The sequence below is a fragment of the Chiloscyllium punctatum genome, chromosome 3, assembly GCF_047496795.1.
Source record: "Chiloscyllium punctatum isolate Juve2018m chromosome 3, sChiPun1.3, whole genome shotgun sequence".
NCBI lineage: Eukaryota > Metazoa > Chordata > Chondrichthyes > Orectolobiformes > Hemiscylliidae > Chiloscyllium > Chiloscyllium punctatum.
This window is the reverse complement of record NC_092741.1, coordinates 62,739,675-62,766,703: the sequence shown is the minus strand read 5'-3', so window position 1 is coordinate 62,766,703 and position 27,029 is coordinate 62,739,675. Positions and strand designations below refer to the sequence as shown.

The 27,029-nt window shown below is 41.7% G+C and overlaps 1 protein-coding gene across 2 annotated transcripts in view; it reads right to left on the bottom strand.

The window, feature by feature from the left end:
- Positions 1-27,029, bottom strand: part of LOC140459793 (uncharacterized) — a 70,686-nt gene that overhangs the window by 19,029 nt on the left and 24,628 nt on the right. Inside the window, exons 8-10 of one of the 2 annotated variants that reach the window (XM_072554318.1) lie at positions 25,465-25,590; positions 23,395-23,440; positions 10,159-10,292 (exon numbers count right to left, since the gene is read on the bottom strand). In XM_072554318.1, coding sequence (XP_072410419.1) covers positions 10,159-10,292; positions 23,395-23,440; positions 25,465-25,590 — 306 coding nt within the window. The remainder of the gene's footprint in view (positions 1-10,158; positions 10,293-23,394; positions 23,441-25,464; positions 25,591-27,029) is intronic. The other variant, XM_072554324.1, reaches the window with a different exon arrangement.

Below are 27,029 nucleotides of genomic sequence, written 5' to 3'. Positions count from 1 at the left end.
TATTAGCGATTTTTGAGAAGATTTGTAGCTCAGGTTGATAAGTAAGTTAGCTTGCTGAGCTAGAAGATTTGTTTTCAGATGTTTCGGCACCGTACTAGGTGATATTATTAGTGAGTCTCAGGAGGCTCTCACTGATGATGTTACCTCGTATGATGACGAAATGTCCAAAAACAAATCTTCCAGCGCAGCGAGCTAACTTACATATTTATGATGTTCTGTAGCCAGGACAAGGATTTGGCCCCAGCTTTGCTTCTTTCGGTGTGCAAAATGTACTTGGGTTGTGCGCAACACCTTGGGATTAATTGTCCCTTACTTTTACATCTCTGCTACTACTAGTGCCTGAACTTGGTCTTTCTAGCTCAATGCTTTTACACCACTATTCATAAGCTCGCAAAGCAATCAAAGGTCATCTATTTTGTTCATATGCAATAAGGTATATTGATCTCTCCTACGTGCAAGTTTACAAAAAATGGCAAGATATGGAAATGTCAACATGAATCTGGCTTTGTCTACACAGATTTAATTTCAAGATTCATTACTAGTATTAAACCAAAGTTCCAGTTTATATCTTTAAAAAAAGCTTTTTTGTCTTTTATGGAACTAACATGATTACATATTATCAAATTAAAGCTGTGAGGTAAAAGACACATGTGATGTAGAGAAGTTGTGGTTGTTCTCACAACAGAGAAGATTGAAGGGAGATTTAATAGAAGGGTTCTATTAATAGAAGGGATAGAGTAAATAAGAAAAGTTTATTTTGATTAGGAGAGGAGGCAGTCATGTAGATTCAAGGTGTTGTGAATATCTAGTTTATAACTCAGAAGGTTTAGAACATAATTTCTGGATTTAGCAACAAACATTTTAATTGTAGGAAACAGGAGCACAAGATTGAGAAATTGATAAGTAACCATTTAAGTAAATGCGAATGAAACAAGCTTGGAGTTAATTAAAGAGAATTGCTAACCTATAACTACCTTGCAAGGTTAAAGTTGAATTACAGGACAATAGATGGCCTATTTCTGGATGTCAGGATAGAACCAGAAAATCTATTGTTACTTCCAAAAAAAGCTAAAAGCCAGCAATCCAGGCTAAAAGAGACAGAGAGAGAAAATATTCATTTATGTCATAGATTCAGAGAGTTACATTGAAATTAAAGTAATTCATTTGTATTAAAAACAGAAAATAGTGCAGAAACTCAGCAGGTCTGGCAGCAACTGTGGAGATAGAAACAAAATTGAAAAACAATCATATAGGACTCAAAATGTTAACGCTGTTTCTCTATTTCTGCACAGTTTCAGCAGGTCGTTATCAGTGCTCTGTTAAACCAAAAGGAGAGAATATAAACTAAACATATAGTCACTAAAATGCATTAGGTTAAAGTATGATTTATATTGAAGTTTTTAAAATTTGTAAAGAAATTGATCGGATATAAGTGTTTTCTGCTATGGAGGAGTCAATCTGTCATCACTTTATGCATGTTTTCAAACTATCATGGTCTCTTTGGGCAGAATCTTATCAGGCCCTGAGCAAAATGGGCTATGGTGAGAGGTGTGATAGAATCAGGAGAAATGTTTATGAGTACTATTGTGATGTCAAAATCATCTTGTTACAGCTTGTACACCTTTCTCAAGTGATATAGTGAGATTCTTGCTAGGCAGCAGCAAGTTCCTTATTAATGTTCATTGCTGCTTGTTAAATTCTTTGTTAACAGCCCAATTTGCCACATATTGTGATCTTTCTAAACTAGCCACTGGGTAAACCAGAGTGAGTTCTTAGCAGGGTCAACTTACCGGTTGCTAGGATATCAACATTTCAGGCACGCCGTATGAGTACTGGCCATACACAACCCACATCCACAGACATTGACATCCAACATGTCAGTTTCTATGAACCTTGTGATACCTCTCCAATCCACTTCCAGGACATTTCTACACTTCAATTCCATGCCTCAGGCTGCACCAGCATTTATCATTGTAATGTTGCAGCAAGGACACTTTGCACTCAAGGACATACACCCAGCTTGTGGACTGGACCAGGCTGCACCTCTGGGCTGTTCATTTGCTCTCTTGGCTCCCACTCACTCTGAGCCTACTTGGATACTCGCAGCATCCTTGCCTTGTGGGGCCACTTTATGCTTTGTCCCCTCAAGCAGAGAAACCTGGCTCATACTACAACTGCCTTTTCGAGGCAGTTAGCACAGGGCCAAAACCAGGAAGTTTGCCCTGGCTGTCAACAGGTCACCATCAAGCTCTGGTTAGGCCCCATTTAGAATACTGTGTCCAGTTTTGGGCCCCACACCTCAAGAAGGACATACTGACACTGGAGCGTGTCCAGCGGAGATTCACATGGATGATCCCTGGAATGGTAGGCTTACCATACGATGAACGGCTGAGGTTCTTGGGATTGTATTCATTAGAGTTTAGAAGGTTGAGGGGAGATCTAATAGAAACTTACAAGATAATGCATGGCTTAAAAAGGGTGGATGCTAGGAATTTGTTTCTGTCAGGCAGGGATGTTAGGACCTGTGGGCACAGCCTTAGTATTAGAGGGGGTCAATTTATATCAGAAATGAGACATTTCTTCAGCCAGAGAGTGGTGGGTCTGTGGAATTCATTGCCATGGAGCGCAGTGGAGGCTGGGACGTGAAATGGCTTCAAGACAGAGATTGATAAATTCTTAATCTTGCCAGGAATTAAGGGACACGAGGAGAGTGCAGGTAAGTGGCGTTGAAATGCCCATCAGCCATGATTGAATGGCGGAGTGGACTTGATGGGCCAAATAACCTTACTTCCACTCCTATGTCATATGGTCCTAATTCAAGGGGCACAGTCTTTGCTCAGACAGTCCTGGCACAGTAAGTCGAATACAGTTTCCGACACCAGACCAGGGCCTGTTTGAGGCAGTCAAAATCAGGATCCTCTGCTCATAAGAGATGAGGAGCCAAATGGTCTGTCTGTCCTGCTGTGACTTGTTTAGTTTCTGAAATGAGAGAGGCAGGTATTGAGAAATGGAAGTGGGGGAGGCACAGGTATTACTGTTGGTGCACCCAAATGCGTGAGTATGCTGCAGTGAGGGCATGCATAGGATCACTGAGGTCACAGGTTGGGATGGGCAACTGCGAGAAGGGAAGGTGTTGTCATTCAAGAGAGTGGTCGCATATGACCCTTTTTGGAACAAAGAACAAAGAAAATTTACAGCCCAGGAACAGACCCTTCGGCCCTCCAAGCCTATGCTGATCCAAATCCACTGTCTAAACCTATCGCCCAATTCCTAAGCATCTGTTTCCCTCTGCTCCCCACCTACTCATGCATCTGTCCAGACGCACCTTAAATGAATCTACCATGCCTGCCTCTACTGCCTCTGGTGGCAATGCATTCCAGGCACCTACCACTCTCTGTGTAAAGTACTTTCCGCGTGTATCCCCCTTAAACTTTTCTCATGTCACCCTGAATGCGTGACCTCTCGTTATTGAATTTCTCATCCTTGGAAAAAGCTTATCTCTATCCACCCTTCAAGATTTTGTAGACCTCAATCAGGTTCCCCCCTCAATCTCCCTTTTTTTCCTAAAAAAAAACAATCCTAACTTACTCAACCTCTCTCCATAGCTAGCACCTTCCAAGATCCTCGTAAACATTCTCTGCACCCTCTCCAAAATGTCCACATCCTTTTGGTAATGTGGCAACCAGAACTGTAGAGTACTCTAAATGCGGCTTGTTCAATTTTAACATGACCTGTCAGCTCTTATACTCAATACACTGTCTGATGAAGGTAAGCAATACCATATGTCTGTGGTATCACCTGTACAGCCACCTTCAGGGTACAATGGACCTGAACTTCCAGATTTTTCTACTCATCAACTTTTTCCAAGGCTCTTCTGTTTAAGGTATAGTTCGCCCGAGAATTAGACTTCCCACCTCTCCGACCAACTCTCCAGTCTATCAACTCCTGTATTCTTTGACAGCCCCCTATGCTTTCTGCTACTCCACCAATCTTCGTGTCATCTGCAAATTTACTGATCATACCAACAATGACCTCTTCCAGATCATTTACGTATATTACAAACAACAGCGGCCCCAGCACTGATCCCTGTGGAACACCACTGGTTACCTTTCTCCATTTCAAAAAACTCCCTTTAACTACTACTCTCTGTCACCTGTTGCTCTACAAGCTCTTTATCCATTTAGTTAGAACATCCTGCACACCATGTGACTTCACTTTCTCCATTAGTCTACCATGGGGAACTTTTTCAAACACCTTACTAAAGTCCATGTGTATGACATCTACAGCCCTTCCTTCATCTATCAACTTGGTCATTTACTCAAAGAACTCTATTAAGTTAGTAAGGCACAATCTCCCCCGCACAAAACCATGTTGCCTATCACTGATAAGCCCATTCTCTTCCAAATATAAATAGATCCTATCCCTCAGTACCTTCTCCAGCAACTTTCCCACCAATGACGTCAGGCTCACTGGTCTGTAGTTACCTGGGATATCCCTACTGCCCTTCTTGTACAGGGGGACAACATTAGCAACTCTCCGGTCCTCTGGCACTTCACCTGTGTTTATGGATGCCACAAAGGTATCTGTCAGGGCCCCAGCTCTTTCCTCTCTTGCCTCTCTCAGTCACCTGGGATAGATCCCATCCAGTCCTGGGGATTTATCCACCTTGATATCCTTTGGGCTACCCAATACATCCTCCCTCCTTATGTCAACATGATCCAGAGTAAACAAACTTCTATCTCTAATCTTGACATTCATAATGTCCCTCTCCTCAGTGAACACTGATGCAAAGTAATCATTGAGAATCTCACCCATTTTCTCAGGTTCGGCACACAACCTTCCTTCCTTATCCTTTAGTGGACCAACCCTTTCTCTAGTTACCCTCTTGCTTCTTCTATATGAATAAAGGCCTTGGGATTCTCCTTAATTCTGCTCACTAAAGTTATTTCATGACCCCTTTTAGTCCGCTTGATTCCTCGTTTAAGATTGGTCCTACTCTCCTGATATTCCTCCAAGGCCCGCTCTGTTCTTAGCTGCCTTGACCTTATATATGCTTCCCTTTTCCTCTTGAAATTTCTCCTGTCATCCACAGTTCACAAATCTTGCTCTTCCTATCCCTTGTTTTCAAAGGGACATGCCTATCCTGCACTATCTTTGAAAGTCTCCCACACATCAAATGTGGACTTCCCTTCAAATAGCTGCTCCCAATCCACATTTTCCAGCTCCTGCTGAACTTTGATATAATTGGCCTTGGCCCAGTTTAGTAGACTTCTCTAAGGACCACTCTCATCTTTGTCCACAAGTATTCAAAAACTTACAGAATTGTGGTCACTATTCCCAAAGAAATCCCTCACTCAACCTCTACCACCTGGCCTGACTCATTCCCCAACACCAAGTACAATATGGGCCCTTCCCTAGTTAGACCATTGACATACTGGTCTAGAAAACTTTCCTGGATGTTCCTTACAAATTCTGCCTCATCCAGACCTCTGACACTAAGTGTATCTTAGTCAATGTTGAGAAAATTAAAATCTCCCATCACCACCACCACCACTCTGTTGCCTTTACATCTTCCCATAATCTGTTTACCTATTTGTTCTTCTACCTCATACTCACTATTGGGAAGCCTGTAGTCCAGCCCCAACCATGTAACTGCACCCTTCTTCTTTCTCAGCTCTACCCATAATGACTCACTGCACTAGCCCTCCATAGTGTCCTCCTTTAGCACAGTCGTGATATCATTCCTGACCAGCAATGCAACTCCTCCCCCCCCCAAACTTTTACTTCCTTCCCGGTCCTGTCTGAAGCATCTATATCCTGGAACATTTAGTTGTCAATTATGCCCTTCCTTCAACCAAGTCTCTGTGATCGCAATAATGTCATACTCCCAGGCACCAATCCAAACCCTAAGCTGGTCTGCCTTACCCACTATATACTTGCATTAAAGCATGTGCACTTCAGACCACCAGTTCCTTTGCATTCATCTGCTCTCTGCCTACTCTTCCCCTTGGTAATGTTAACTTCATGATCCTGTTCCTTATAGTCTCTAGTTTCCTCCTCACTGTCTTATAGTCTCTTCTGGTTCCCAGCCCCCTGCCACACTATTTTAAAACTTCCCCAACAGCAGTAGCAAAAACTCCCCCAAGGACATTAGTTTCAGTCTGCTTCAGGTGTAGACCATCCAAATTGTAATAGTCAGACCTTCCCCAGAACCCGTCCCAACATCCCAGAAATCTGAACCCCTCCCTCCTAAACATCCCTCAAGCCATGTGTTCATCCTGCCTATTCTTTCATTTCTACCCTGGCTAGTACTTGGCACTGGTAGCAATTCTGAGATCACTACCTTTGAGGTCCCCCTCTTTAACTTCACTCCTAGCTCCCTGAATTCTGCTTTCAGGACCTCATCTCATTTTTTACTTATATCGTTGGTGCCTATATGCACCACGACAACTGGCTGTTCACCCTTCCCTTTCAGAATGCTCTGCAGCCAATCGGTGACATCCCTGACCTGAGCACCTGGGAGGCAACATACCATCAGGGAGTCTCATTTTCGGCCACAGAACCGCCTATCTACTCCCCTTCCAATAGAATCCCCTATGACTATGACCCTATCAGTCTTTTTCCCGCTCTTCTGAACAGTAGAGCCCTCCACGGTGCCATGATCCTGATAACTGCTGCCCTCCTCTGGTGAGCCATCTCTTCCAACAGTATTCAGAACGGTATACCGGTTTTGGAGAAAGATGACCGCAGGGGATACCTGCACTGCCTTCCTACTCTCTCTGCCTTTTGGTCACCCATTCACTTCTCTCTCAGTAATTCTAATCTGCGGTGTGACCAATTCACTAAACGTGCTATCCACGACCTCCTCAGCATCGCAGATGCTCCACAGTGAGTCCATCTGCAGTTCCACAGCTGTCATGTGGTGAAACAAGAGCTTCAGCTGGACACACTTCTTGCAAGTCTAAGAGTCAGGAACGTCAGCCACAGGTCTGAGGGGCCCTGCCGTTGTAAGCCTTAGATTTTAACTAACTAATACCAAACAATGCACTTAAATATATAAAATAAAAATAATCTTATCTTACAGAGTCCTTTTCTTCTGTTTAGATGGGGGGTGGGGGGCTGGAGGGAAATACTATACGTGCAGTATCTCAGGTTTAGCCACTGCCCAAATATATACCAAGTCCTTACCTTCCAAGCAATCTCCTGGTCCCCAATGTCACGTCTGCTCTGTCTCCCACTGCTCTTGGACAAGAAAAAGGTAGAGCCAGTTGACAGAGTGAGTGTGAAGTATCAGGAAGAAGATGGTGGAATGGAGAAGAATACTGACATCTTCCTACAATGCGGGACATTCCTCCAGAAACTGAGACCAGGTGGCAACCTTGGACCAGGCTGGCATGGCCTGGTGTTCTGGACTGCAGTGCTGGTCCTGGGGGAAGAGGAAGGCTTATGTACCACCTCAGTCCAGGATCCTGCCCACAAAGTACGGTGACAATTTCTCCCTTTTCACCTTGTCCAGGTCAAATGTCAGAAACCATGCAGGGCTGGTCCAACTGAAGATGCGTGCCCAGGTGCACAACAGCCTTTTAAATATGGTGACGGTTCCAGGAATGCCAGTCAATTCTAGGATCTCCAGGGAGTGATGGATTGATATGGGAACAGCGTGTGATAAGATGGAACAGAAATAGAGCATGATATTCATTGTAAGGGCTGAAATGCCAATTAACTCAGTGACTTTGGGAAGATACAGCAAGAAACGTCGCCTGCCCCAATCAAACCTGACATGACTTACATGTAAGATTCTGCAGCCCCTACCCCTGCACTTTGTACTTTTATTCATTTGTGTTGTTGAGGTTGTGGACACCAAAGGCTAGTTCAACATTTGTTGCGCAGGCAATTGCCTGTGAGAAAGTGACAATGAGCTGCCACCTTAAACATTCACAGTCTATGTGAAGTGGATCCATGTACAACATTTGAAAGGCATCTGGATGGGTATATGAATAGGAAGGGTTTGGAGGCATATGGGTCAGGTGCTGGCAAGTGGGACCAGATTAGGTTGGGATATCTGGACGAGTTGGACCGAAGGGTCTGTTTCCATGCCGTACATCTCTATGACTCTATGTGCTGTTAGTGAGCTCAAAGATTGAGCTTGTGAAAGTAAAGGAATGGTGATATAGTTCTACCTCAGGGATGGTGGGGAACTGGCTTGTAATGGCATTCTGATACATCTGCTGCCCCTGTCTGTTTTGGTGGTTGAGTTTGCAGGTTGTACGATGCTATCAATGGAGGCTTGATGAGTTCCTGCAGTTCATCTTGTGATTGTACACACTGCTGTCACTGTGTGTCTATGGTGGAGTGAGTGAATGTTAAGCCAGTGAACAGGGTGCTAACCAAGATATTAGCTTTGCCACGGATGGTGTAGAATGTTTTAAATGGTGCTGGGCTTGTGCTCTTCAAGACAGCATTCCATCACATTTGACTTGTGTCTTGTCGATGATGGACAGGCATTAGAGACTCAGGATGTGAGTTACTGACTGCAGAATTCCTAACCTCTAACCTGTTCTTGTAGCCACAACGTTTACTTGGCTATCCCCATTCAAGTTAATAGTAACCCCAAGATGTTAATAATAGGGCATTCAGTGATGGTAATGCCACTGAAGTCAAGTGGAGCTGGTTAGATTCTCTCTTATTGGAGATTGTCAATACCTGGCACTTGTGCAGTGTGAATATTACTTGCCATTTATTGGCCCAAGTCTCAAGGGTATTCAAGTGTATTTGTACACTGACATAGTCAGCTTCAGAATCTGAGGAGACAGGAAGGTGCTGAACAATTAGCAAACATTCCCACTTCTGATATTATGATAGAGGGAAGGTCACTGATGAAGCAGCTGAAGATGGTTGGGCCTAGCACACTATCATGAGGAACTCACACAACAAAATGTATATAATACTAACATTTCTAGAATTGGGCCACTGGATATAGACTTCCAGTCACAAAAATACTGTTTGACCACCACCTCGGCTATCTTCATCTAAACCAAATTTGGATCCATTTTGCCAAATTGCACTAGATCCCATGGGTTCTTAGCATTTTAACTATTCTGCCATGTCAGACCTTGTCAAAAGCCTTACTGAAGTTTATGCAGACTACATCAACTATGGATTATTTGTCAAGTGCTATTATCACTGTGCTGTCATTTTATCCTGCTCTGCTGTACACCACTTACTTTGTGACTAATTTTTATCTTTTACATATAAAGAGAGCGAGAGAGACAGACAGAAGACATACCCATTAACCCTAATCTGTCTTCTGCCTCTAAATCAATCACCAAACCAAGTCAATTATTTGTCTTCAATTCCATGAGATTTAGCTTTACCTATTTGTTTCTTCTGGTATCTACCAATACTATATTCACAGATAATGCATTGACTGCTACTTTAGTCACTTCTTCAAAAACTTTTATTAGGTTGATTTACCCTTTACAACACCATATTGACTCTCTTGAGTCAGCTCAAATCTTTCCAACACTTGTATGCTCCTTCCCTGATTATAGATGATGATAGGTGGAATACTTCTTTCATGCTTACCAAGGCATAATGCAAGGAAGATACAGAACATTTTTCCAGCCAGCAGTGATGTTATGCACTTCCAAATCCCCAAAATAACACAGCTAGATGCAGAATTAGCTTCTTTTGCTAGGCTCACTTACATTTCTGAACCCCAAGTTTAGAAAAGTGTCAGTGTTACATTCATTGCCTCTATTTGTAAACACTTTAGGCAATTTTGCAAGTAGTCCTTAAATGTGAATGATCTCAAGCTGCACTCTGAGGTCTTGAATCAGACCAATCCCACTTGATTCTAATTGGAACCTTTTCTGCTGAAATAGCACACTGCTTTTAGGCAAAGATGGAAGAACAATTACCAACCAACAATAGTGGGAACGGGTCTCCAAGCAGATTTCATTTTTTATTGTTTCTGGTTAACCAGTAATGTTGCAGTCAAACCCAATAAGTAATGCTTACTAGACTGATAGCAATGTTTATCATGTGCTTCTGGACACCACAGTAAGGCTAGTGCAAATGTTTTACTTTTGTTCACACTGAAGTCCTAAACCATGCAAATAATTTGCCTAGATTTTGAAAGCATCAAATATCTCCTACCGTGTTGGAATGATTCTCTGTTAGAATGCTGAGAACAGAAAGAGCTGCTTCATTCACAAGTTTATTGGAGAACTTCAACAATTCATGTAACTGAGGCAAGTAGTTCATGACCACAATGTCATCTTGAATGTCTGCTGTAATGAAGAAAAATATCACCAGCACATTGTGAAAAACAATTCATAACATTTCTTCTCAAGCCAGAGCTACTCAACAAGATATAAACTCATTGAAAGCGAGGACTGAATTTGGACTGCTTCCTATGAAGACTTTAATTCTGTGCTGAGAATGCTGTAATGTAGACTGACACCAGTGTTCTGACATTAAAAAAATAGCAGAGGCATGGGATCAGGTTTGTTAAGTTTCCATAAATTAAATGCAAAAAAAAGGCATGAAAACAAGGTAGCAAGAAGAGAAGCAATGATCATAGAGTCATAGAGATGTACAGCATAGAAACAGACCCTTCAGTCCAATCCATCCATGCCAACCAGATATCCCAACCCACCTGCCATCACCCCGCCCATATCCCTCCAAACCCTTCCTATTCATAAACCCATCCAAATGCCTCTTAAATGTTACAAATGTACCAGTCTCCACGACTTCCTCTGGCAGCTCATTCCATACACGTACCACACCTCTGTGTGAAAAAGTTACCCCTTAGGTCTCTTTTATATCCTTCTCCTCTCACTCCAAACCTATGCCCTCTAGTTTTGGACTCTCCACCCCAGGGAAAAGACTTTGTCTATTTATCCTATCCATGCCCCTCATAATTTTGTAAACATCTACAAGGTCACCCCTCAGCCTCCAACGCTCCAGGGAAAACAGCACCAGCCTGTTTAGCCTCTCCCTGTAGCTCAAATCCTCCAACCCTGGCAACATCCTTGTAAATCCCTTCTGAACCCTTTCATTTTTCACAACATCTTTCCGATAGGAAGGAGACCAGAATTGCATGCAATCCTCCAACAGTGGCCTAACCAATGTCCTGTACAGCTGCAACATGACCTCCCAACTCCTGTACTCAATACTCTGACCAATAAAGGAAAGCATACCAAACGCCTTCTTCACTATCCTATCTACCTGCGACTCCATTTTCAAGGAGCTATGAATCTGCACTCCAAGGTCTCTTTGTTCAGCAACACTCCCTAGTACCTTACCATTAAGTGTATATATCCTGCTAAGATTTGCTTTCCCAAAATACAGCACCTCGCATTTATCGGAATTAAACTCCATCTGCTATTTCTCAGTCCATTGGCCCGTCTGGTCAAGATCCTGTTGTAATCTGAGGTAACCCTTTTCGCTGTCCACTACACCTCCAATTTTGGTGTCATCTGCAAACTTACTAACTGTACCTCTTATGCTCGCATCCAAATCATTTATGTAAATGACAAAAAGTAGAGGACCCAGCACCGATCCTTGTGGCACTCCATTGGTCACAGGACTCCAGTCTGAAAAACAACCCTCCACCACCACCCTCTGTCTTCAACCTTTGAGCCAGTTCTGTATCTAAATGGCTAGTTCTCCCTGTATTCCGTGAGATCTAACCTTGCTCACCAGTGTCCCATGGGGAACCTTGTCGAACGCCTTACTGAAGTCCATATAGATCACATCTACTGCTCTGCACTCATCAATCCTCTTTGTTACTTCAAAAACTCACTGGTCTGTAGTTCCCTGGCTTGTCCTTACTACCCTTCTTAAACAGTGGCACCACATTTGCCAACCTCCAGTCTTTCAGCACCTCACCTGTGACTATCGATGATACAAATATCTCAGCAAGAGGCCCAGCAATCACTTCTCTAGCTTTCCACAGAGTTCTGGGTACACCTGATCAGGTCCTGGGGACTTATCCACCTTTGTGTTTCAAGACATCCAGCACTTCCTCCTCTGTAATATGGAAATTTTGTAAGGTGTCACCATCTGTTTCCCTATTGTCTATATCTTCCATATCCTTTTCCACAGTAAATACTGATGCAAAATACTCGTTTAGTATCTCCCCCATTTTCTGTGGCTCCACACAAAGGCCACCTTGCTGATCTTTGTAATTTTGAATCACATTCTGCTCAGAGTGTACCAAGCAAAGTATTCAATAATAGAGATCACAAAAATAGTAAAAACAAAGAACGACTAGCTATACGTTTGAATGCATTTGGAACAAAACAGATAAGTTGACATAAAAAAACAATAAATTTGTAAGAGCTGATAGCCATTACACAGACATGACGACAAAATGAATATTCAATGGTTTATGATATTTGGGAAGGACAGGAAGTTTGGAAAAGGTAGAGGCCCTTAATTTTGGAAATCATGTTGTAAAATCATTTTGAGTAGAATTGAGAAACAATGAAGAAACCAGATGTTGGAGTAGTCACACTGTAGGATGAGGTAGAACATAGAACATTACTGCGCAGTACTGGCCCTTCAGCCCTCGATGTTGCACTGACCTTTGAACCAGTCAGAAGCCCATCTAACCTACACTATTCTATTTTCATCCATATATCTATCCAATGTCCATTTAAATGCCCTTAAAGTTGGTGAGGCAGGACCCCAGAATGAACATTTCCCATCAACCACCACTCTGTCTTCTTTCAGCTAGCCAATTTCTGATCCAAGCTGCTAAATCACCCTCAATCCCATGCCTCCGTATTTTCTGCAATAACCCACTAAGGGGAATTTCATCAAATGCTTTAATGAAATCCATATACACCACATTAACCGCTTTACCCTCATCCACCTGTTTGGTCACCTTCTCCAAGAACTCAATAAAGTTTGAGAGGCACAACCTACCTTTCATACATCTGTGTTGACTATCCCTAATCAAATTTTACCTTTCTAGATTATTATAAATCCCATCTCTTATAATCCTTTCTGACACTTTACCCACAACCGAAGTAAGGCTCACTAGTCTATAACTACAGGGTTGTCCCTACTCCCGTCCTTGAGCAAGGGAACAATATTTGCTATCCTCCTGTCTTCTGGCACTATTCCTGTAAACAATGATGACATAAAGATCCAAGCCAAAGGTTCTGCAATCTCCTCCCTAGCTTCCCAGAGAATCCTGGTATAAACCCCATCTGGCCCAGGGGATTTACATATTGTCACACTTTCCAGAATTGTTAACACTCCTCCTTATGAATCTCAATTCCATCTAGTCTAATAGCCCGTATTTCAGTATTCTCCTCGACCACATTATCTTTTTCCAGTGTGAATACTAACGAAAAATATTCATTTAGCGCTTCTCCCATCTACTCGGACTCCACGCACAACTTCCCATAACTGTCCTTGACTGGCCCTAATTTTTCCTCTAGTCATTCTTTTATTCCTGATATACCTATAGAAAGCTTTAGGGTATTCCTTGATTCTACCTGCCAAGAACTTCTCATGTTCCCTCCTGACTCTTCTTAGCTCTCTCTTTAGGTCTTTCCTGGCTAACTTGTAACTGTCAAGCACCCTAACTGAGCCTTCACTTCTCATCTTTACAAAAGCTTCCTTCTTCCTCTTGACAAAAGCTTCAACTTCTTCAGTAAACCACAGTTCCCTCTCTCGACCATTTTCTCCCTGCCTGACAGGTGCATACTTATCAAGGACCCGCAGTAGCTATTTCTTGAACAAGCTCCACATTTCAACTATGCCCAATCCCTGTAATTTCCTTCCCCATCTTCTGCATCCTAAATCTTACCTAATCATAAAATAATTGCCTTTTCCCCAGCTATAACTCTTGCCCGGTGGTATATACCAATTCCTTTCCACTGCTAAAGTTAACATAACAAATTGCGATCACTATCACCAAAGTGCACACCCACCTCCAAATCTATCACCTGACCTGGTTCGTTACCCAGTACCAAATTCCACGTGGCCTCATCTCTTATTGATCAATCCACATACTGTGTCAGGAAGCCATCCTGCACACATTGGTCAAAAACTGACCAATCTAAAGTATTCAAACTATAGTATTTCCAGTCAATATTTGGAAAAGTCAAGTCCTCCATAACAACTACCCTGTTACTTTTGCTCCTATCCAGAATCATCCTTGCAATCCTTTCCTCTACATCATTGGAACTTTTCAGAGGCCTATAGAAAACTCCCAACAGTGTGACCTCTCCTTTCCTGTTTCTACCTCAGCCCATACCTCCTCAGTGGACCAGTCCTCATCAAAGGTCCTTTCTGCCACTGTAATACTAACAATGCCACACCTCCCCCTCTTTTACTACTTTCCCTCCCCTTACTGAAACATCAAAACCTGCAAAGCCATTCCTTCTCCGCTCTATTCATGTCTCCAAAATGGCCACAACATTGAAATCCCAGGTACCAACCCATGCTGTAAGTTCACCCACTTAGTGCTCCTAGTACTGAAGTAAACACGCTTTAAACCAACTTCCTGCCTGCTGGTAAACTCTTGCAACCTTGAAACCTTATTTATAATCTCACTACTCTCAACCTCCTGTACCCTGGAGTTACAATTTATGTTCCCATATCCCTGCTGAATTAGTTTAAATGCTCCTGAAGACCATTAAGCAATCAGCAATGACAATATATTTCCAAGTCAAGAGGGTGAGTGCCTTGGAAGGGAATTTGCTGGTGGTGGTGTTCCTATGTATCTACTGCCCTTGGCCTTCCAGGTATAAATAGTCATGTGTTTGAAAGATGCTGTCTAAGGATCTTAGCTGAATTTCTGCAAATGCATCTTGTAGATAGTACATAATGCAGCTATATAGTGTCAGTGGTGAAGTGACTGAATGTTTCTGCTTGTGGTGACAATCAAGTAGGGTGCATTATCCTGAATAGTATAAAGTTTCTAGAGTGTTGCTGGGGCTTTCCATCCATGCAAGTGGGGACTATTCCATCACACTCCTGACTTGTGCCTTGCCTTGCAGATGGTGGACAGGCATCATTATCAACGAGTCACCGAAGTCGAACATTCAGATGCAGCAAGCTATTAGGAAAGTTAGTGGAATGTTACCATTTATTGCAGGAGCATTTTTGAGTACAGGAGTAGTAACATGTTGTTTCAATTGTGTAGAAGTTTTGGTTGACTGCGGTTGGAGTACTGAGTGCAATTTTAGTCTCCTTATCTCAGGAAAGATATTATTACCATTGAGGAAGTGCAACTAAATGTTCACCAGACCTGGTCCTGGGATAGTGGGACTCACCTATAAAGAGGGTCTGGGCAAACTTGGCCTGCATTTTCTCAAGTGTCAAATAATGAGAGGTGATCTCATTTACAAAATACTAATTGGATTGGATAGGGTAGATGCAGACGATGTTGGTCCCTAGTTGGGAAGTCCACAAATAGCAGAGAATTAAAAAATTAGGTGGATGCCACTTAAGTCTGAGATGAATAGAAATATTTTTACTCAGAGGGTTGTGAAATTGTGGAAATCTCTACTAGAGAATGCTGTGGAGGCTCAGACTTTAAGGATGTTTAAATTTGAAATTTCTGATTATAATTTGCATACAGGGTTATGGGGATAGAGGGCAAAAGGCATTGAACTGTTCAATTAGTAATGATTGTATTAAATGGCTAGGCAGGCTCAATGGGCTGAATGGCTTAATATGTTCCTATTGAGGCCTATATCTGGAGTACCACACACAGTTTTGATCTTTTCTCAGGAAGGATGTAAATGCATTAGAAACAACTCAGAGGAAGTTCATTCAGCTGATACCAGGGATGAGCAGATTATTTCAAGAGGAAGCTGATATAGAGTGGGCCTGATTCCACCAATGTTCAGTACAACAGAATGTCCTATTATTGAACCCAGGGATCTAATAAGACGAGCCAGGAAATGGCAGAAGAGTTGAACAAAGTTGCATCAGATTCCATTCCAAAAATACTACATAATCAAAGGTCTAAAGGGGGAGGGAGAAGGAAATAGATACAATAATTATCATTGGAGAAGAAGTGCTAGGGAAACTAATAGGGCGAAAGGCTGACCTGATGGGTTACATCAGAATTTTAAAGGAAGTAGCTGTTGAAATAATGAATACACTGGGTGGTAATGTTCTTGGAATCCTTAAATTCTGGGAAAGTCTGGAAAACTACCAATGTAACACAGCTACTCAAAAAAGGAAGGAAAAAATAATAAATAAACATAAACAAATTTGCGTAATTTTTGACATTGGGAAAATGTTAGTCTATTACAAAGGATGTAATAACAGAGCATTTAGAACCATATGTTATAATCAAGCAGAGTCAGCATGGCTTCATGAAGAGGAAATCATTCCTGACAAGCTGGTTTTGAAACAAAACCAGAAACTGCTGGGAAAGCTGAGCATGTCTGGCTGCATCTGTGGACAGATATCAGAATCAATGTTTCAGGTCCAGTGACCCTTTCAGTGAATGTTCAACCTGAAACATTTAACTCTAATTTCCCTCCACAGATGCTGCCAGATCTGCTGAGCTTTTCCTACAATTTCTGTTTTTGTTTCCGATTTCCAGCATCCACAGTATTTTTGGTTTTTATTACGTTTATTACAGTTCTGTAAAGAACATAACAGGCAGAGTAAATAAAGAGGAACCAGTAGACACATTTATGATTGGATTTGCAGAAGGCAATAACTCCTTGACTGCAAATCAGGTTACTTAATAACATATTATACTACCCTCAATACCATGGGTTTTTAAGGTGGATAGAAGATTGGGCTAATTAATAGAAGTTAGAGAGTCAGGATAAAGAGGACATTTTCAGAATGGTAAAATGTAACCATTGGAGCGCTACAGGGGTCAGTATTGGAACCACAATTATTTATAATATATACTAATGACTTGGATGAGAAAGATAAATGTGCTATCAGTAAATTTGCGAATTGCGCAAAACTAGACAGGAACATAAGTAGGGAAGATGACATGGGAGTGTACAGAGGAATGAGAGGGCAAAACACTTAGCAGATGAAATATAATGTAGGAAAATGTGAGATTAGGCACTTTGGCTAATTAACTGAATGTTAATTAAATGGGGAATATCTGCAGAAATCTGCAGCACAGAGAGATTTGGGATTCCTAATCCATAAGAGATAGGAATAGGAGTAGCCCATCCGGCTCCTCAAGCCTGCTCTGCCATTCAATAGCTTCATTGCTGATCTGAAACTCATCATATCCACCTTCCTGCCCTCTCCCTGTAATCCTTGGTCTGCCCACTGATAAAGAATCTATCCCATCTCAGCCTGAAGTATACACAAGGTCTCTGCATGCACAGCTCTCCGTGACAAGGAGTTTCAAAGACTCTCAACCCTCAGAGAAGAAATTCCACCTCATCTCAGTCTTGAACTGACACCCCATTATTCTGAGACTATACTTTCTGGTCCTAGACTCTCCCCTGAGGGGAAATATCCCCTCAGCATTTACTTTGTCAAGCCCCTTAAGAGTCCAATGTATTTCAATAAGATCACATCTCATTCTTCTACACTCCAGTGAGTACAGCATCAACCTGTTTAGCTTTGGCTCATATACAACCCCTCCATATGAGGGATTATCCTAGTGAACTGCCTCCAATGAAATGATAGCTCTCCCTAAATAAGGGAACCAAAACTATTCAGAGTTCTCCAGATGTGGTCTCACGAGCACCTTGCTCAGTTACAGCAAGACTCCCCCACTCTTATACCTCAAGCCCTTTGAAATAAGAACGAACAATCCTGATTACCTACTGCATGTGTGTGCTAGCTTTGTGTTGCAATCTATGATTTTTCTCCAGTTAGATAATATGCTGTTCGCTTCACTGTTCTAAAATGAACAACTTTATATTTTACTCTATTTGTCAAGTTTTTGCCCATTTACTTAGCTTATCAATATCTCTCTGTAAATGTTTGTATCCCTCTCTCAACCTGCCTTTCTGCCTACTTTTGTATCATCTAAAAATTTGGATACTGTAGATTAATTTCCTTTCTCCAAGTCATTATTATGTATATTGTACACAAAAACAAATAAAAAACGTTCTGAAGAAGAATCACTGGACCCAAAACATTAACTCTGCTTTCTCTCCACAGATGCTGCCAGACCTGCCAAGTTTTCCCAGCAATTTCTATTTATGTTTCATTAATATATATTGTAAAGAGTTGTGATCCCAGCACTGATTCCTACTGATCACAGGTTGCCAACCTGAAAAAGAACCCCTTATCTCGACTTGCTATTTCCTCCCAATGAACCAATTCTTTCTCCATGTTAACATACTACCTCCAACAACGAGTTCTCTTATCTAATGACTTAATCTTTTGTGAGTTATCTTGTTGAACGCCTAATGAAAGTCCAAATACAACACAACTACTGGTTCCCCTTTATTCTCTCTGGTTGAGACTTCCTCAAATAAACTCTAATAAATTAGTCAAACGTGACATTCCTTTCATGAATCCATGCTGATTCTGCTTGATTAGGTTGTGATGTTTTAAATGTTCTGTTATTACTTCCTTAATAACTAATTCCAATAATTTTCTAACTGTAGCTGTTAGACTAATTGGCTTGTGGATATCTGCTTTTTGCCTCCCTCCCTTTTTGAATACCAGATGGAAACTACATTTTCCAATCTTCTGGTACTTCTCCAGAATCCAACATTTTTTGGAAAATTACAACCAATGAATCCACCTCTTCTGTAGTTATCTCCTTTAGGTTCCTAGGATGCAGTTTAGAGGGTGGGGGGTCAGTGGACTTATCTGCCTTGAGCACCATTAGTTTGTCTCATACCACTTTTTTAGCTATGGTGATGATATTTAATTCCTTACCCGTTTCTACATTATCTGCTGCAAAGAATGTTGCAAAATATCTGTTTAACTCCTATGCCATTTCTTTCTTCCCGAAAACCATGGGGAACCATGAATCACAAAAGGCTAGCATTCACTTCAGTAGGTAATGGAATACTGGACTTTATTTCAAAGGGATTGGAGTATAAAAATAGGGAGGCCTTGCAAATTCAATAAAAGGCACTAATCACACCACAGCTGCAATACAGCTATGGTCCCCATATAGGATCATCGAGTCATAGGGATGTACAGCATGGAAACAGACCCTTCAGTCCAATCCGTCCATGCCGACCAGATATCCCAATCCAATCTAGTCACACCTACCAGCACCCGGCCCATATCCCTCCAATCCCTCCCTATTCATATACCCATCCAAATGTATCTTAAATGTTGCAATTGTACCAGCCTCCACCACTTCCTCTGGCAGCTCATTCCATACACGTACTACCCTCTGTGTGAAAAAGTTGCCGCTTAGGTCTCTCTTATATCTTTCCCCTCTCACCCTAAACCTATGGCCTCTAGTTCTGGACTCCCCGGCCCCAGGGAAAATACTTTGCCTATTTAGCCTATTCATGCCCCTCATAATTTTGCAAACCTCTATAAGGTCACCCCTCAGCCTCTGACGTTCCAGGGAAAATAGCCCCAAACTGTTCAGCCTCTCCCTATAGCTCAAATCCTCCAACCCTGGCAACATCCTTGTAAATCTTTTCTTTCAAGTTTCACAACTTTTTCCGATAGGAAGGAGACCAGAATTGCATGCAATATTCCAACAATGGCCTAACCAATGTCCTGTACAGCCACAATATGACCTCCCAACTCCTGTACTCAATACTCTGACCAATTAACAAAAGCATACCAAACGTCTTCTTCACTATTCTATCTACCTGCGACTTCACTTTCAAGGAGCTATGAACCTGCAATCCAAGGTCTCTTTGTTCAGCAACACTTCCTAGGACCTTACCATTAAGTGTATATGTCCTGCTATCCCAAAATGCAGCACCTCGCAATTACCTGAATTAAACTCCATCTGCCACTTCTCTGCCCATTGGCCCATCTGGTCAAGATCCTGTTGTAATCTGAGGTAACCCTTTTTGCTGTCCACTACACCTCCAATTTTGGTATCATCTGCAAACTTACTAACTGTACCTCTTATGCTCGCATTCAAATCATTTATGTTAATGACAAAACATAGAGGAGCCAGCACTGATCCTTGTGGCACTCCACGGGTCACAAACCTCCAGTCTGAAAAACTACCCTCCACCACCACCCTCTGTCTTCTACCTTTGAGCCAGTTCTGTATCCAAATAGCTAGTTCTCCCTGTAGTCTGAGATTTAACCTTGCTAACCAACCTCCCATGAAGAACCTTGTCGAATGCCTTACTGAAATCCATATAGATCACATCTACCCCTTTGTTGGACAATCTCTGGCCAGATCTCATCAAATGGTGGAACATGTTCGATGGGTTGAATGGCCCACTTCTTAGCCGGTTTCTTGAGGATCTTTTGATCATGAAACAAAAGCAAATGGAGTTGTATTTGGAGTAAAGAGACAAATCATTGGGTCCCGAGTGAGTGTAAGTCCCACAATAATGACTTCTCATAAAGCAATAACAGGACGATCAAGATTTAAATCAGTACATGGCACCAAAGAAAATCAAAATGGGGGCCAGTGTTAGTGGTCTGAAACTGTTGAACTGAAACAGTTACAGAAATCTGTAAAGTGCCTGATTAATGAAAGATATAGTTCCTCAAGCTTCAGTGAAATATTGCAGCAGGTCAAGGACAGAAACATTAAGTATCAAAATAAAGTGGTAAATTAAAATATCAAGCAGCTGGGGAAATATGGGGTAATTTATTTGAGGAGGGCAAACAAAACTAGGAAATACTCAATAAATGGAAAGATACTGCGAAGGATAGGGGAAGAAAGAGGTCTTAGAATGCACATCCACAGATCTTTGAATGGGCTAAGACAAGTAGATACATTGATTAGATTAGATTAGATTACTTACAGTGTGGAAACAGGCCCTTCGGCCCAACAAGTCCATACCGCCCCGCCGAAGCGCAACCCACCCATACCCCTACATTTACCCCTTACCTAACACTGCGGGCAATTTAGTATGGCCAATTCACCTGACCTGCACATCTTTGGACTGTGGGAGGAAACCGGAGCACCCGGAGGAAACCCACGCAGACACGGGGAGAATGTGCAAACTCCACACAGTCAGTCGCCTGAGGCGGGAATTGAACCCGGGTCTCTGGCGCTGTGAGGCAGCAGTGCTAACCACTGTGCCACCGTGCCGCCCATAAGAGTACATACAATGCTTTGCTTTATTGGATGTAATGATGGAACTGTATAACATGCTGATTATGCTACAGCTAGAATCATTGTTCTGAAAGAATACAGAGGGGATTTACAAGAACTTTGCCAGGGTTTGAAAATTGCAGTTATGTGGAAAGACTGGATTAGGCCAGGGTTGTTTTCCTTAGAAGAAGGTGGTGATTTAGTCATGGTACAAAACTATGAGAGACTTAGATAGAATAGGCTAGAAAAACCTGCTTAACCTAGTGGAGAGCATAGGGGACATAGATGCAAGTGATTGGTAGAAAGATGAGGAGAAACCTTTTCACCCAGAATTTGATAGGTGCCTAGAGTTCACTGTGCAGTTTGAGGTAAAAGCAGAAATCTTCAATCCAGATCTGTATCTGAAAGCCTGTAACATGCAAGACGATGGGCCAGGTGCTGGAGGGTGGAATTAGAATGAGATGTTGCATTTCCGTTCCATTTGATACAGTCACAATAGGCTGAATGGCCTCATTTTTCCTGCTGGAACGCTTCTGTGGTTATGTGCTTCCAAGCTTGCGAACTGAGCAGGATGTTCCACAAAGTGGTTCATCCAGTCTGCAAGAGGAGACCTCACCATGAGCAACAAAAACAGTACAATAAATAGAAAGAAGTAGAAGGAAATTGCTGCTTCACATGGAAGGACAGTTTGAGGCCTTAGAAGGTGAAGAGAGAGAAGTTGAAATGGTGGGTGTCCAGCTCCTATGACTGCATAGGGAGGTGCCATGGGAAGGGGACACAGTATTGGGGTGTTTCAGAAGGGTCAACGTGTCACAGACCAGTCTTTCTGTAATGCAGGCACGGGTAGGGAGTGCAAGATGTGTTTGGTAGTGGAAATAGTGGAGGATAATCTTCTGAATATAGAGGCACGTGCAGTGGAAAGTGAGAAAATGGAATCTTAGTGACTGCTTGGTAAATAATGAACTGATTTATTGGCATACTCGAAAAGTTTATTTTACTAGGAGAAAGTGAGGACTGCAGATGCTGGAGATCAAAGCTTAAAAATGTGTTGCTGGAAAAGTGCAGCAGGTCAGGCAGCATCAAAGGAACAGGAGAATCGACATTTCGGGCAGAAGGGCTTATGCCCGAAACGTCGAATCTCCTGTTCCTTTGATGCTGCCTGAGCTGCTGCACCTTTCCAGCAACACATTTTTACGTTTATTTTATTGTCAGTATCTTAGTGCAAGTGGAGTTGCTGCCTTATTTTTACGCTCTATAATCTTCTTGATGCCTTTCCTACAATAGTGAATATTAACTTTTGCTACTGAGTGAACCAAGTCCTAACCCATCTGTAGATGTAGTAAAGCCTACTTGCTGCAGTATGGAGTGAAAATGACATTTTTTTGCAGTGATTTAACTCAAACACAGTAATTGTCAGATTTCTAATGTATGGTTTCTGGAAATCCTTTTTCTTTAACTGCCCACTGGATATTTCCTGTGGCCGTGTTTAGTGAACCTTATGCAAGAGTTGTCAGCACTTTCAGGAGGTCAGTGCAGCCAGCCCCAGAACCTCCCTCACTGTAATATAAAAGGCAAATTGCATTCATACATTAAAAGCAGCTTTTAAGTATCCAGTTCTGTAAAGAATACAGATTCCAAATATGGTCTATGAACATGAGATGTACTCATTTTTATCATGATTTTGACTTCTAATATTGACACGCAAATTTTCAATTCCTCAAATGTCTCAACTAGTTTTTTCACAGGTTTTCACTTCTGAAAGAAATTCCATTAGCTTTTGCAAAACTCAAAGCTAAGGAAGAGAGAAGTAGTGGGGAGCAGGGAGAGAGTAGGAGTTGAAGTTACACCAGAGAAATTTTATCTCAGTGTTTCTGTACTGAACAGCAGCATTGTGTATGAAATTATTTGGGATATGAATTGTTTTGTCCTCCAAGTTCAAAACCATAGCCCAAATTCATGGAACTAAACCAGGAAGCAAAACAATTTGTTCAACCTGAAAAGAGTAATTAATTAGGAATCAATTCAAGTCTTATGCATTGAACGATTCATATATGGTTTGATAGACGTTTCTTACAACCTGCCCTTCTGTGTAGAAATTAAGAATAAAGCATACGTGCACCACAATTTTTATATCAAAATGTGTAAAAGATTATCACACATCCCAAAGTCATTTATCTCCTGAACATGGTGACAAAATTAAGTTGCTCTCCTCTTACCATTTCGGAATAAGTTCCGGAGGCAGTAGCATGCTTGACAGCAAACCTATTGAAAATAAAGAAATCTGATCAAGAAGAGTGAAATTAATGAACTTTACAACAAGTGGAATAGTTCTGTAATTTTATTGAGTGTTTTTATATTTTTGAAAAGCATTAAATGCAGCTAGAAAATATTATAAGTTCCACCTCCAAAGGCAAATTTATAATGTAGACTGGGTCTGATGTTATAATGTAAAATTGAAGGATGTTCTGAATGGCGCCATCTTTACATTGTGTTTGCCACTTGTAGGAAACTCATTTTAAATTTCAGGGTGAACACCTCTGATATGTCAGGACAGATCTATATAATCTTGGAATGTAAAAAATCATTCATGCTTACAAATCAGTCTGGTGGTGACCAGAAAAGGTTGCAACCTTATAACAAGTCTATTTGGTCCAATGTGGAGGGAGAGTGGGAGTCCTATTCCCAGGTGATTACTGCTAGCAGCAGAATGGGCATCATCCAATTGATAAGCTGTCGGTGCTAGTATTTCATAGTCAACATGGGGAGGAATACTTGATGCTGCTGGGTGAGGATATGATTGGAATCTGCTGTGATACTAAAAAGTCAAATATTTTTTGAGAGAGCAGACTTCATCTGCCTCTGCCACAGCGGCCTACCAGGACCTGAAGGCCTCGTCCCTCTTTCCGGATTTAAATCCCCCTGCCCCCAAACCAAGAACCTGCCTTCACCTGCCCCTCACTAGGTCCTAAATCATTATTTAGCTCCCTACCTGGCACAATACCCCTGACCCAAATGGCACCCTATCTCACCTGGCAGATTAAACCCTGGTAGCCTACTCACATGGCACCCTCTCTCACTGGAACCCTACTGTAGTGATTGTAAGGAGGTCAGCCAGGTGGACCTCATAGAATGGGAGTTCCTTGACTGGGGCTGTTAATCTGGTCCAATCAGGGAGCCCTAGCTACAGATATAAACTGTTCACTCTGAGAACTGGCTATAAGGGAGCTGGATCAGTGTCAAGGAATCTCCATGTGAAAATAAACGTTGACTTGTGACAGGATACCGGCCTCTGTGAAATTACTTCACCTACCTCCTAGTGACTTGGCATCCTACCCATCTAGCACACTATCCATGACAATCCTAGCACCCTACTTAGCCGACAGCCTAATCTCACACTTACCTTACTATTGACTAGTTTGACCCTTTAGTTTGCTAAAGGGTCTGTGATTCTGTAAATTCTTTAAATGGCAGCTGACTGCTGAGAAAAGATCTTCGCCCAACAGTTTAGTACTACGGCAGAACATTCTGAATGGAAGTATGCCTCTGCATTTCTGAATTGGAGTCTCCTCTCAGACATGTAGAGAACATAGAACATTACAGCGCAGTACAGGCCCTTCAGCCATTGGATGTTGCACCAACCTGTGAAAATGATTATCCATATGTATGTCCAATGTCCATTTAAATGCCCTTAACATCGGTCAGTCTACTACAGTTGCAGGCAGGCTGTTCCACACCCTACTACTCTTTGAGTGAAGGAATGTCCCCTCGTGTCAGCCTTCAGCATATGAGGAAAAAGGCTCTCACTGTCCACTCTAACTAACCCTCTAATTATCTTATACGTCTCGATTAAGCCACCTCTCCACCTTCTTCTCTCCAATGAAAACAGCCTCAGTTCCCTCAACCTTTCCTCGTAAGACCTCCCTTCCATACCAGGCAACATCCTAGAGAAAGAACATGTGGAGTGGTAATCTGCATCAGATTGCCAATCTCAGGAAATCCCAGCCCATTTGTTAGAAGAAATGGGTAAATTAGGAAAGATAGGGTTAAAAACAAAACCCTTACTCATTTGATTTTGTGTTTTATCTGAAGCCATTTGTTTATGTGAATATAGCCCAAACAATTTACACAGATTTATAAACTATTGGAATTCTACCCAATGCTAAAACATTAGAACATTCCCAGATAACTTCCCTACCTCCTCCATTTTGTCATTGGTTTGACATAAATTATAATAATTTCATTTCATAATGTAGCAATCGTAAGAATGAATTGCTCAGAAATCTCACCTTTACCACAGTGGACGACATAAGACCCTGTAACATGTTGAAGAGAATGCCATCACCTATTTGAAGCATACTTGGATGATGCTGTGGATTGGATGCGATGTTGGTCAATGCAGAACAACTGTAATACTTAGAGGAAATAAACCCATGATTAAATAGTGTAGTAGTCATGTAGTAGATGAACACATTGCAGTTTGGCTGCTTATTATGGTTTTGAAAAGGCAGATGCGAATACACAGATAGCTTCCTGACTTAACCTATTGGATACCTGGGAGATCAGTACAAAGAAAGGAATTTCCAGACATTAGAATGGGGCAAAATATGCGCATCATATATGTGGGGAGATGGTGGCATCATGGTAAACTCATTGGACTATAACTCAGAGACACAAGACAATAGTCTTGGAACATAAATTCAAATTCCACCACAGCAGCTGTCAATTGATTAAAATGTTAATTTAATAAATAGTTAATGCAGTTAGCAATGAATAAATCTGAAGTAATGGCAGCCATGAAACTATTGTTCATTTCTGTATGAACCCATTTGATTTCCTACCTTTAAGGTAGGAAAGGGTAAACAAATGCTGACATTGCCAGTAATGCCTACATCCCATGGAAGAACAAAGAAATAAAATACACACTGTTGCATACATTTCATAAAATCTAAACAAACCATCGGTATAAACTATATAATAGTTGTAATGCATATATGGAATTAGTAGAGGTGGGTAAAATTACAACATTTAAAAGACATTTAGACAGGTTCTTCGATAGGCAAATGGTACTAGTTCAGTTAAGGGAGCTTTGTTGGCATGGATGAGTTGGGCTGAAGGGTCTTTTTCTGTGCTGTACCTTTCTCTGACTCTATGATTCTAGTCAAGTTTACTGAAACAAGTGTAACTCGTCCCACATATTCACTTTGTGTTTCCTACTGAGCATGCAGGTTAAATATGTAAACATTGCCTATTCATGACCTATGTTTCTATGTACAGAGCTTATTGTAAGTCAGCTACCTTGATTCAACTCAAATAAAGATAAGGAAACAACTTGCTGATTATCCTATATTGTCCTCCATGCTCAACACTAAGGGTATAAAACATTTTTCGGGTTGGTCTCTTCAATCTTCCTCATCAAAAGCCTTGGTTTCTCCACCACTGACTAAGCTCTCCGTATCTCGAAGAACGTAGATACCAGCTGGTAATTTATCGCAGGTGGGAAGGGAACCAACACAAGAGGATAACTTACTTAACCTAATTTCGTTAATTTAACTGTCACAGACGCAATTACCAATGACAACATTGGTAGAATAATTCCTCACCATTGATAAGAAGCACGTCAGTAAGTTGTTTTAATATAGCACCTCCCAAATCTGCAGCCTCCACTACTTAAATGGAGAAGGGCTTCATGACCATACGTGCACCATCAGCTCTCTCCTTCCCTTCAAGTTATGCATCATCCTGAGCTGAACATACATCTCTGGGTTAAAATCCAAAAACTCCTTACCTAACAGCACTGTGGCAAAACATATACCTTAAGCATTTGCAGTGGCTCAAAAACATCGCTTCAAAC